The sequence below is a fragment of the Tachysurus fulvidraco genome, chromosome 11 (genome assembly GCF_022655615.1).
Source record: "Tachysurus fulvidraco isolate hzauxx_2018 chromosome 11, HZAU_PFXX_2.0, whole genome shotgun sequence".
NCBI classification, from domain to species: Eukaryota; Metazoa; Chordata; class Actinopteri; order Siluriformes; family Bagridae; genus Tachysurus; species Tachysurus fulvidraco.
Genome location: NC_062528.1, coordinates 18,867,294 through 18,880,448, shown reverse-complemented (window position 1 = coordinate 18,880,448; position 13,155 = coordinate 18,867,294). Strand labels below are relative to the sequence as shown.

Sequence of the window (13,155 nt, the reverse complement as noted above, 5' to 3'; positions counted from 1 at the left end):
CACACACACACTCTCTCTCTCTCTCTCTCTCTCACTCTCACAAACACACACACACACACACACCCACACACACACACACACACACACACACACACACACACACACACACACACACACTCACACACACACTCCCTCATCTCCTACACATCTCTCAGATGAATAAAGGCATCTCCTTTGCCTGCTCCTTTTACTTTCATCTTTTTTTTTTAAGAAGATTTCATTCCCTGGTAGTGAAGTGGTATTGTTTGTGGTCTTTAGGTAGAGTGACATTGGCACTTTGAGCTCTTCAGCCCTCAGAAAAATAGGCGAACAGTAGACAAGTGTTGCTTTTAAAAGCACAGGAGCATGAGCTCAAATCTTCTGCTGTATAATACAAATTGCAAAGCCAAAAAAGGAGAGCCAAATGTTAAAACGCACTCTTAAAGGATTCTTAATGTGAACTTTCAGGATTGATGAAGAACTTTTACTGTGGGATTGAGATCTAACGCCTCAGTACTAAAATAAATAAGGTATAAAACACCTGATGCGAAGTTGACTTCTTTCCTATTACGCCATTTTTTTCCTTCGTTTCGTTTATTCATGGTTGCTTTTAATGTTGTGGAATGTCTCTAAAACGTATTAGTACATGTTATCACTCACTGTATGTCATGGCAGCTATAAACAGTCATTACTTTTATCACCAGTCTTACTTTTTATTCTGTCTCTTGAAGTTAATGAGACAAAAAAAAAGAAGGAAAAAAAAACAGCTTGTCATGTTACTAAAATACTGCACTTTATCTTTCAGGAATGAAAACTGTATACAAAGTGCTGACACTGGAGACTCTTTCCCTGAACTTTAAATAAGCCTCCTAACCCTTTAGCAATAGTCACGGATACGTAGGTGTGCAGTTGAGATTAACTTTTATATCCCTCTTTTATTATAATTCAGTAGAAATAGTGTAATATATATATATATATATTATATATATATATATATATATATATATATATATATATAAATAAACACTATATACAGGTGGGCATGTTTGCCTCACACCTCTAGGGTTGGTGGTTCAATTCCCGTCTCCGCCTTGTGTGTGTGGAGTTTGCATGTTCTCCCCGTGCCTCGGGGGTTTCCTCCGGGTACTCCGGTTTCCTCCCCCGGTCCAAAGACATGCATGGTAGGTTGATTGGCATCTCTGGAAAACTGTCCGTGAGTGTGTGTGTGTGAGTGTGTGTGAGTGAATGAGAGTGTGTGTGTGCCCTGCGATGGGTTGGCACTCCGTCCAGGGTGTATCCTGAGATAGGCACAGGCTCCCCGTGACCCGAGTAGTTTGGATGAGCGGTAGAAAATGAATGAATGAATGAACACTATATACATATTTACAGAGATTTATATATATATAGATTTATATGTATATGTGTGTGTGTGTATATATATATATATACACACACAGACCTATGCACTATCATGACAGTCCTTTTAAATCCCTATAAATTATCTGTTATTACAGAGATAATGATGTATTGTAACCTGGGCATGAATATAAACCATTTAAATTATAGTAATATATTGTATAGTAACAGCTGGTTGTGACTATTAATCGATGCCTTCTGACCAATCAGAGTCGAGAATTCATCAGACATCTCTTATAACAAGAATTAATGATGCATCAATACCATTGTAAATAATTCACATTCTGTTCATTATGTGAAGTTTTTTTTTTTTTTTTTTTTTTAAGAGCACTAACAAGATTACAGTAATAAACATTATCTTCCTTGCCAGGTCATGGATTAACTGTAACGTGGCTTTGTGCCATAACCGTAACCCAACACGGTTAAGGAAAGGGTTGTGAGAGATGTAGAGTAGAGCCGGTAATTTGTCAGCCATATATCCCATTAAAACATGTTTGTCTCCTTTATGAGATGAAGCTTATCTGATTACAGGAGTTCAGACACACTTGTACATCCATGCATTCATACCCATGCCAAGGCAATCAGCAGCAATTACCCCTTAACCTCAACCCTTCCCAGATCTTGATCTGTCTACATGAACAAATCCCAACAACGCCAAGACTTCTCACGCTAGAATGTCACCTGAACTAGAAGGAAAATATTCTTCATCTGTTGAACTTATTTTCTAAAGTAATTGTTACCCTCTCTAAGCCTCAAGGCAATGCCTTAAGATCCATTGGCCACGGGTGTTGGGTTTTACACCGCTTGCAAAAAAATCTCACCTTCAGCTAATTTGTGATTTTATTTTTTTTTTTGCTGTCGTTTTGGGTTTGAAGCAGATGATTTGCATACAGGGCACTTTGAGGAAATGAGATCCTGTATAAAAGTGTCTGAACCGGAATGTTTCATACTGAACATTTCAACCTACTTAAAATGTTCGCATTCCAACTTTGCAGGCTTTTGTTTAAGCTGTGGGGTTAATTCAGGTCACATTAAGACTATGTGTTATCTTCCACTTTGTCAGAAAGGTGCATTTTTATTAGCATAACAACACACTGCTTGCATGGCCGTACATTCCTCGAAATAATCTGTTTTAGAAAAAGACAAAGGCGTTACGCGACGGCTCTGCGTAGCGCGTCAGACGCACTCGCAGGTTTGATGACTGAAAGACGGAAAGTCGGACAGGTCGCCAGCGGGGTTTATTTTCTCTGCGCTTGGGTATGTTTCCTTCCCTGGACGTGCGCTCTGTCAACACATCACATCCTGTCGGTCGGCTTCCCGAGCTGACAGCATATCTCTCAACAAAGCACATTTGCAAGCTGAGAGCTACAGAAGCCTTTTCACAGTGTCTGTATGTGTCTGTATGTGTGTGTCTGTATGTGTCTGTATGTGTGTGTGTCTGTGAGAGAGAGAGAGAGAGAGAGAGAGAGAGAGAGCGAGCGAGAGAGAGCATGAGGGAGAGAATGAGGGCATGAGAGAGAATAAAGGGAAGAAAGAGAGAATAAGGGGAAGAGAGAGAGAGAATGGCAAATGTGAGTGAGAGAGAGAGTGTGTTTGTGTGTGTGTGTGTGTGTGTGTGAGAGAGAGAGAGAGAGAGAGAGAGAGAGAGAGAGAGAGAGAGAGAGAGAGAGAGAGAGAGAGAGAATATGTGTTTGTGTGTCCGTGTATTTGTGACCGTGTGTGTGTGTGTGTGTGTGTGTGTGAGAGAGAGAGAGAGAGAGAGAGAGAGAGAGAGAGAGAGAGAGAGAGAGAGAGAGAGAATGTGTGTGTGTGTGTGTGTGTGTGTGTGTGTGTGTGTGTGTGTGTGTGTGTGTGTGTGTGTGTGTGTGTGAGAGTGCGGAAGAGAGTGAGTGAGTGAGTGAGTGAGTGAGTGAGTGAGTGAGTGAGTGAGTGAGTGAGTGAGTGAGTGAGTGAGTGAGTGAGTGAGTGAGTGAGTGAGTGAGTGAGTGAGTGAGTGAGTGAGTGAGTGAGTGAGTGAAAGAAAGTAAGAATGTGAGTGAGTGAGGTAGAGAGAAAAAAATGTGTTGTATGTGTGTGTGTGTGTGTGTGTGTGAGAGAGAGAGAGAGAGAGAGAGAGAGAGGGAGATTGAAAGAGAGAGAGAGAGTGTGTGTGTGTGTGTGTGTGTGTGTGTGTGTTATGAACACAGAGATGTAACAGCATGAGAAATTTCAGCTTGAGCAGAGGGTTAATCTTTAGCAGGTCCAGACAGGTGTGTGGTGGATCTCCACCTCTGGATCTTTAGTCACGGCCATACGAAGACCCTCAAAATCACCCCTGTGTATTTAACAGAAGATTGCTAAAGTTAAAATAGAGAAAAGAGAAAAGTCTGTTTTTTTTCCTCGGGAGTGTCTCGTACAGTATATGGAGATTAAATCATCACTTTCTGCACTATAATGACAAGCTGCATGTTCACTACAACACGACTGCTTGTAAAGCACAGTGCATGTGTTAACATGTTACTGCATGAAGGTATGTTCTCAGTTCTCCTGCTCATTTACACACTTGTTGTTTTTCCATAGCTACGTCATTTTCTGCTAAGTAGTGGATCATGTATAGTGAAGGTGTGCTCACTTCTCCCATTCCTCACTACATGCTTGTGGTACTTTTTAATTAAGTCATTCGGGCTCATTTTCCCAAACACACACAATTAAGCGGTTGAAGTACAAGTGCTTTTCTTTTTTTGTAATAACTGCAAAAACAAGTTGTAATGAGCGAGGAGCAGGCAGGATAAACCCAAATAAAAGGATCTTTATAATACCAAAAAAAAAAAAAAAAAGGTTCAGTTTCTTTTTAACAGCAATAGAACCCTTTTAGAACAGTATTTTTATTCAGGTTTTGTAAAAGTTGTTAATTTTATTTCATCCAAAAAAACAAACAAAAAAAAGATATCTTAAATAATCATGTCATATAATTTTGGTCATTAAAAAAAACTTTTTACATTTTTTCACTTATTATTATTATTATTATTATTATTATTATTATTATTATTATTATTATTATTATTATTATTATTATTATTATTATTTTAATACAAAATAATAATACAATTAATAAAAAATAATTGATGAGTAAGTACATATAGATGTAAGTGATAGATCTATAGATGTATAGCTATGGATATGTGGGAGGAGTGATTGAGGAGATGGATGGATGGATGGATGGATGGCTTGATTGATGGATAGATGGGTGATTGGATGGGTGGGTAATTGAGAAGATGGATGGATGGAGGGATAAGTGGGTAGAGGGATTTGATGGATGGATGGATGGATGGATGGATGGGTGGATGGATGGGTGGATGGATGGATGGACGGATGGATGGACGGATGGATGGATGGATGGATGGATGGATGGATGGATGGATGGGTGGGTTTGTGATTGGATGGGTGGTTGGGTTGATGGATGGATGGGTGGGGTGATAGATGGATGGGAGGCTAGATAGATGGGCAGAGTAAAGGATTAGTTGTGTGAATGGACATATAAGTGGATGGATTGGTGGATCTCTTTTGTTAATAATAGTCTGGGATTGAAGTAAGAAATTAGAAGAAACAAGAGCAATAATAATGTTACTGATCTTAAAGTGCAGTGAAGTAACTAACAAAGTGACTAATATAAACCTGGGATGTTCCTTAAGTTTGTGTCAAGTTCATCTATTTCATTAGTGTCTGTTTTCTTAATAAGCGGCAACATCCCATTGTCCCATTGGACGATCAAAGATAAATCTTCATTCCTAAATTTCCTGCAGGATCTCAGTCCTTGTGCACACCTCAACACAGTCAGGATTTGTCCTTGTGCACACCTCAACACAGTCAGGATTTGTCCTTGTGCACACCTCAACACAGTCAGGATCTCAGTCCTTGTGCACACCTCAACACAGTCAGGATTTGTCCTTGTGCACACCTCAACACAGTCAGGATTTGTCCTTGTGCACACCTCAACACAGTCAGGATCTGTCCTTGTGCACACCTCAACACAGTCAGGATCTGTCCTTGTGCACACCTCAACACAGTCAGGATCTGTCCTTGTGCACACCTCAACACAGTCAGGATCTGTCCTTGTGCACACCTCAACACAGTCAGGATCTCAGTCCTTGTGCACACCTCAACACAGTCAGGATCTCAGTCCTTGTGCACACCTCAACACAGTCAGGAACTCAGTCCTTGTGCACACCTCAACACAGTCAGGATCTCAGTCCTTGTGCACACCTCAACACAGTCAGGATCTCAGTCCTTGTGCACACCTCAACACAGTCAGGATCTCAGTAATTGTGCACACCTCAACACAGTCAGGATCTCAGTCCTTGTGCACATCTCAACACAGTCAGGATCTCAGTCCTTGTGCACACCTCAACACAGTCAGGATCTGTCCTTGTGCACACCTCAACACAGTCAGGATCTGTCCTTGTGCACACCTCAACACAGTCAGGATCTCAGTCCTTGTGCACACCTCAACACAGTCAGGATCTGTCCTTGTGCACATCTCAACACAGTCAGGATCTCAGTCCTTGTGCACACCTCAACACAGTCAGGATCTGTCCTTGTGCACACCTCAACACAGTCAGGATCTCAGTCCTAGTGCACACCTCAACACAGTCAGGATCTGTCCTTGTGCACACCTCAACACAGTCAGGATCTGTCCTTGTGCACACCTCAACACAGTCAGGATCTCAGACCTTGTGCACACCTCAACACAGTCAGGATCTCAGTCCTTGTGCACACCTCAACACAGTCAGGATCTCAGTCCTTGTGCACACCTCAACACAGTCAGGATCTCAGTCCTTGTGAACACCTCAACACAGTCTTCACGTGTTCGACATTAATAGACACTCGGTCATGTCATTCTGACTGATGCATTGTTCCCAAACCATTTAACATTTACTGCACTTATCCTTTTAGCACAAGCTATTAAGCAACACTAACCGATTAGAGTCTAAAATAAGAGCAGCTGATGGTAGCAGGTGATGGTGAGTGTCTAATATTGTCTCTGTCACAGGTCTGGGATTTGATTTGAGCTCACATCCAACAATTCTTGAGCACAGTACACAAATTACCTTTATGGTATTTTTTGCTGATGCCCTTATCAAGGCATTTAGACTACTGAGGATCTGAGGGTTAAGGGCCTTGCTCAACGACGCAATAGTGTTGGCTCAGTGGTCATTGGATTTAAACACACGACCTCCCAAACAGTAGTCCAACACTTTGACCAATGAGCTACTACAGCAATCCAATCACATCCGGTTCTGTTGTTTCTAGAAATTTGTATTGATATGAACTACCTCTGATTTTTATTAATTAATTAATTTATTTTTGCATTACTATTTCTGCAGCACCCGTGTTTTATTTTGGAGACATGGAGTACCATGTGGACGAGAGCGATGGCTACGTGGAGGTTCGGGTTTGGAGAACAGGATCTGACCTGTCCAAGATGGGAACAGTTACAGTGCGCTCACGGAAAACCGACCCGGTTTCAGCTGAAGGTTTGGAATTCTAAGCAATGAATTCGCATTTGCTTTTTACACCTGACTCTATATACTGTTTAGGGAGTGTTTTTGTTAGGCGTTCTTGGCAGCCAAAGATCTCTAGAGTTCAGGTGTCTCAGTTTAGTGAGGACTGAAAAGATGAGCAACATTGCATTAAATCTCACTTAGTTAAAGCAATGAATAGTGATCAAATTAATGGGTTTTTTTTCTCCAGGGGTCAAATCAATACTAAGAAATAACATTAAAGTGTTCATACAGACTATATAATGTGGAAGGATCCAGAAGAAAATGTATTAATGTTAAAGTTAAATAGAGTGCAATATATATGTGCAATTTAAAAAAAAATATATGCAAGAATTTAACAGTAAATATTTCTGACTAATAATATTAAAGTGCTCACAGCATCTGATGAATTGAATTAGACGCTTTAAACTGAAATAAATGCAAGGAATAAAAGTAAAAATCCTGGTGGGGGGGGGGGCACGTTTGCCTCACACCTCCAGGGTTGGGGGTTCGATTCCCGCCTCCGACTTGTGTGTGTGTGGAGTTTGCATGTTCTCCCCGTGCCTCGGGGGTTTCCTCCGGGTACTCCGGTTTCCTCCCCTGGTCCAAAGACATGCATGGTAGGTTGATTGGCATCTCTGGAAAATTGTCCGTAGTGTGTGAGTGTGTGAGTGAATGAGAGTGTGTGTGTGTGCCCTGTGATGGGTTGGCACTCCGTCCAGGGTGTATCCTGCCTCGATGCCCGATGACGTCTGAGATAGGCACAGGCTCCCCGTGACCCGAGGAGGAGAAAATGAATGAATGAATGATAACCTTCTGGGTGTGTTAATACGTTTCTTTTTTCCGTTTGTAGCCTTTATCCTTTTTTGTGTCTGGGACTGAACTTCCGGGCTTATTGCTCTCCTACTAGAGTAAATATTGCCTCTGTAGTATATAATCTAATGGTACACACACATGCACGCGCACACACACACACACACACACACACACACACACACACACACACACACACACACACACACACACACACACACACTGCAGGCTTGAGGAAGAAATTGAAAGATTAAAGAGTACACTACCAACAATACAGAGCACAAAGCTGAGCAAATGAGTAACTCGGTCATAACTTCAAAGCTGAAATATCAGGTGCCAGAAAAGAAAAGCAGAAAAGTGCTAAAATCTCCTAAAACACACTGATTAATGGATTTTTTATTATTATATTTTTTTTTTAATCTTTTTTTAGTAATCTATTTTTTCCTTTTCGGGTTCATTGGTAAAATAGTCACTACTTTCTGTTATCAGTCAGTGAAGGTTCTGTATTCTTTCTTATGAGAGAAATGACAACTGTAAATTACACCCTAGCATAGAAAAAAGTGTCGTTCACACGAGCATGAATATTCTGTGCAGAAAATCAACAGAGCATGTCGTTGTCACCTGCATGCTGTCACGCAGGAATAAAATGCTAAGCCTCCGAACATTTGGTTTAATTATCACAAAAATCCCCCAGAGTGATCAGTTGCCTTAAGTGTGAAGATATATATATAATTATTATATTTAATTTGTGGTATGTTAAAAATCAAATATGGAAATTGGTTTTGAACATCTTTGATTTGTACCAAGAAATTTATACATTACAAATAAATCTATGTTTCTTTGATTGTTGTAGCGAAATGAAATATTATTAGTAAAATAAAAAAAAAATAAAAAAAATAAAAAATAATAAAAATAATAATAATAATAATGCTTATTCTTATTAAAATATTTCTTATGTAATCATTTAATATTACTCTTGTCGTTATAGCTATCTGTGGAGTGATGAACCTGTATTATTAATATTAGTAGTAGTAATAGTATTTTAATTTAAATACTAATTTTAAATTAAATTAGTTTAAATACTAAATTGTTTTTTTGATTATATTAAAGGATTGGATATATTATTCATTTCTTAGAAATTGTGTTGTGTTAATTAATTATTTACCTGCACTATAAAACCTTTAGGAAAGCCTTTAAATTTCAACAATAATAACAATAACAATGATACTTTTAATATTGTTATTATAATAATAATAATAATTCTGATAACAATAAATAATTTATTATTGTTGTTGTTGTTGTTGTAATATATTGTTATTATTGTTAAAGAATTTTTTTGTATGATATGCAAATATTGCACGCGATATGAAATTAGGGTACATATTGTAAATATTGTTGATTGGGATTGTGCATATAATAATAATAATAATAATAATAATAATAATAATAATAATAATAATAATAATAATAATAATAATAATTTATTTGAGGAGTGCTGAACCTGTTCCAGACTTTTATGCAATTTATTATGAGATTTTTCCCAAAAATAAAAATGCCCCTTTATGATTAAGTTTATTTGATGATAAATAAGTGAATAATAATGTTTGAGGGATAATTGGTGAGGAATAATGGATTCTATTCCACAAATATCTCACTGTTTGCTGCAGCTGGTGAGGATTATGTAGGAATCAGTAAGAACCTGGACTTTGCACCAGGCATCAGCATGCAGACGGTCCGCATCACCATTCTAGATGACCTGGGTCAGCCCGTGCTGGAGGGACCCGAGAAGTTCGAGCTCGTCCTCCGCATGCCCATGAACGGCATTCTGGGAGAGCCGAGCAAAGCCACCGTGTTCATCAACGACTCGGTTTCAGATTGTAAGTGATCTTCATTATCTCTGTGTGATATCCCAAGTGTGCTTAGAAAACTCCTATTATGTAATTCTTTCTCATTATCCTTTGTACATTTCTTCTAACAAATAACTAAGCAGATGATCCGAATTAATTCGCACAGTGCCAAAGGTACAGTTCCGAGACGCTACATACACAGGTAACGAGAACGACGGAAAGATTACGGCTATCATTTACCGCAGTGGAGATCTGAGATACAGGTCCAGCGTGCGCTGCTACAGCCGTCAGGGTTCTGCTCAGGTCATGATGGACTTCAACGAGAGACCCAACACGGACGCTTCAGTTATCACGTTCCTACCAGGTCAGTAGCATGGCTGTTCAATTTTATTCAACGAATTCATACACAGAGAGAGTTTAATGTTATCGTATCTTAATAATCAGGTTAAAACATATTCAACCATGGAAGAGTTTTACATCAGTATATCCTAGTAAGTTGACACAGAAGTCAGTCAGTAATCAGCTTTCTTACTTTGAACCTTTAAAGAATGGTGTGCAATAGATGTTCAGATTTTATTAGGATTAAAAAGAAAAAAAAAATTTGGATTAACATTCAATCTGATTTCAATCCGGTCTCCGTTGTTTGAAAGCCAATGTTGACATATAAAATCACCAAAACAAACAGGCCCCTAACCCAAATGGCTCCCACCCCTGTATTGATAGCTCCGCCCACACATACATGCGTAACCCAGGCAACTAATCGAAAGAAATGTGTCTTTATCATAGCTGAAGTGAAGAACAATACGATTGCAGATAAACAAACAAGCAAAAATGACACACAAGCATAATGATGTAAAGGACAAAGGCATATATTAGTTCTGTGTAACAAAGCAAAACCAACTTTACTCACCTATCGAGAAGGAAAAAAGCACCTCGGCGTCTTAAGTAAAGTCGGCCACATATTCACAGATTGGAGTTTCCCGAGTCAGTAACTCCTGAGCTAAACGCTGTTACTACACAAAACACGGTTGTAGCTGCGTCTCTACATTACTACGATAGAAAAGAGGTGTTATTTGTGTAGTAACAGCGTTTAGCTCAGGAGTTATTGACTCGGGAAACTCCAATCTGTGAATATGTGGCCGACTTCCTGCTCCTTCAGTTCTCTCCAGCGCTGGAAAGCTGATCCTATATTAACACGTCCTACTTCTTGCCTTATCATAAGTCTTTCTTCACTTTCTTTCTTAGTTTTTATCCTCTATGTCAATGTTAAAACCGCTTTCTGCTAATGTCACACATGCGCACTGAACATTCTCTCCGCACTTATTGACAAGCCCCGCCCCTTTCTGCTCACTGGCTACATGTTAGTTTTGTTTTTATTTTGTTTGGTGGCCCAACACAGTTTTCTGAAGCATTTCTCAAACAACAGAGATCCCACCTTTAAATAATCTACTCAGTTTTAATCAGCTAAAGATCAAATGGTTCTTAATACCTAATTTGGACGTTACTGAAAAATGATTAAGAAATAGAGTTGGACAGAATTTTGACGTTTTCATTCTGTAAGTACCTTAGACTTCTTGGTTGCTTGTTAAAACTGGTATTGACTTTCTGACTGTGTTTGTTTGTGTTTAGGGGAAGTGGAGAAACCTTGTACTCTCGTTCTGGTCGATGACACGGAGCACGAAGAGGTGGAGGAGCTCAGGTTGGTCCTGGGGAGCCCTAAAAGCGAGTCTCCATTCGGGGCGTCTATAGGAGCTCGAAATGAGACACTGGTCAAGATTAAGGATGATGCTGACAGTAAGTCGAGATCTCTGCACTTGTATCTTTCCAGACCGAAGCACCAGAATGGAAAGCAAAAAAGAGAGCATAGTGCTCGTATACCTGGTTGCTTACGGTGTAGTAATATTACTTTCACACACACACACACACACACACACACACACACACAAAAAAAACCCTGGCTATTATGATGCTTATTAGTATGAGGTAAAGGATATTGGGTATATAAATATACTGACAGTATGGATTTCAGTTAATATTCGAGGGACTGTATTCATAAAAAAAATTCTTAGTGCAAATAGTTACTCCTAGTAAGGAAATTCTAAGAAAATTCTTAGAAATGTTGAAGTTTCCCCTTTAAGATTAAAGAGAAGATTCTAGTAAAGATAAAGGTTATTCATTAAGCATCTTAACCCTTAAAGGGTCAAAGGGTTAGGAGTAGTGAGGAGGACTTGTAAGAGGATTAAGCATTTCTTTAGCAGAGGAGAAAATGACAGAGAAAAGGGAAAAGAAATGTGTTGTATATAATATTTAATAATGATAGTGAGGTAATAAGAAGATACAGATTAGATCGTGTGGGGATTATTTTTGTGACCAATCATATTAGAGGTAACATCTCAGACACAGAGCTGAAATGCCATAACAGAAGAAATGTTATAATTTGTCTCTATGACATTTCTGCTCTGTGTCCGAGATGTTCACATTTACATTACATTTATTACATTTATAACATACAGATGTTAGAACATCTGTAATATGATCGGTCAGGAACGTAATCCCTACACGATATAAACTCAAATATCTTAACATAGAGACAAAGCGAAGGCTTAAAATGGACCAGATTTTAAAGCTCTCCTAGTTTTTTATCAGACAACCAATCACAGTCTTCAAAACCATGTGTCACCTAGTAACAGGGTTAAGCCCCGCCTCCTCTTTAAGATAAAAGTTGTATTTTCTTTGCTCAGAGCTGCTCTGAGATCACTGAGTGCTCCTGAATCACTCTTAAGATTCCTAGTTAGACGTTTTACAGCTAAATTAGGAGCTCTCTGAGATCATTCTTACAATCTTTATGAATACCGGTCTTTACTGGTCTACCGGCAAGCTACTTTTTGTCTCATGATCCACACTTTAAGAGCTCTGTATCTGCATTCCTGCCTTATATCAGATCTTAATTTGAGTCCATTTGTGTCCCGAAAGATGAAATGGAAAGGCAATACATGGTGATATACTGTAAGGTTGTATAGTTTTTGTCAAAACATGACTCACATATTTGTTTCCTTAGAATTTAGATCACGATTCTCATTCAGAATTCTCTGACAGGTCACTTTTAACAGTTATTTATTAATTGGGAATTTCATATTCAGTCCATATTATTCAGTACATTAATATTTGTTTAGTCAGACAGGGCAAATTAGTTTCTTTCCACTGCACACGAGCACTCGGTTTGTTTTAAATCTCGCTCTCGGCTCCAGCGCTGTTCTGTTTCTCCTTTTTTTTTTTTTTTTTTTACTTCTGTGCGTTTATGTGGAACAACCTCTATGGTTATTGGTTTCAGCGAATAAGAGGAATAGCAGTAGTCTGTTTTGTCTACCGGTTTCCTGAACGCAAAGGCCGTGTAATCGACCAGATAAGATTGCTTTGAGAACCGAATCGAGATGACAATTTTAATCCGATTTTTAGTATCACGAAAGCGATTGTGAAAAAATCTGAAGCTCATTATGTGCAGTTGGTACCTAAACGGGTTGTTAGTGTTATGTTCCTGGATGAATACCAGTGTAGTGATGCCCCGAGTCAAAGCTCTTTAG

The 13,155-nt window shown here is 39.0% G+C and overlaps 1 protein-coding gene across 3 annotated transcripts in view; it reads left to right on the top strand.

The window, feature by feature from the left end:
- Positions 1–13,155, top strand: part of frem2b (FRAS1 related extracellular matrix 2b) — a 153,295-nt gene that overhangs the window by 115,180 nt on the left and 24,960 nt on the right. For 2 of the 3 annotated variants that reach the window (XM_047820668.1, XM_047820669.1), the window contains exons 7-10: positions 6,759–6,908; positions 9,395–9,604; positions 9,741–9,938; positions 11,204–11,368. In XM_047820668.1, the coding sequence (XP_047676624.1) occupies positions 6,759–6,908; positions 9,395–9,604; positions 9,741–9,938; positions 11,204–11,368 (723 nt within the window). Of the gene's footprint in view, positions 1–6,758; positions 6,909–9,394; positions 9,605–9,717; positions 9,939–11,203; positions 11,369–13,155 lie in introns of those variants that run through there. The other variant, XM_047820670.1, reaches the window with a different exon arrangement.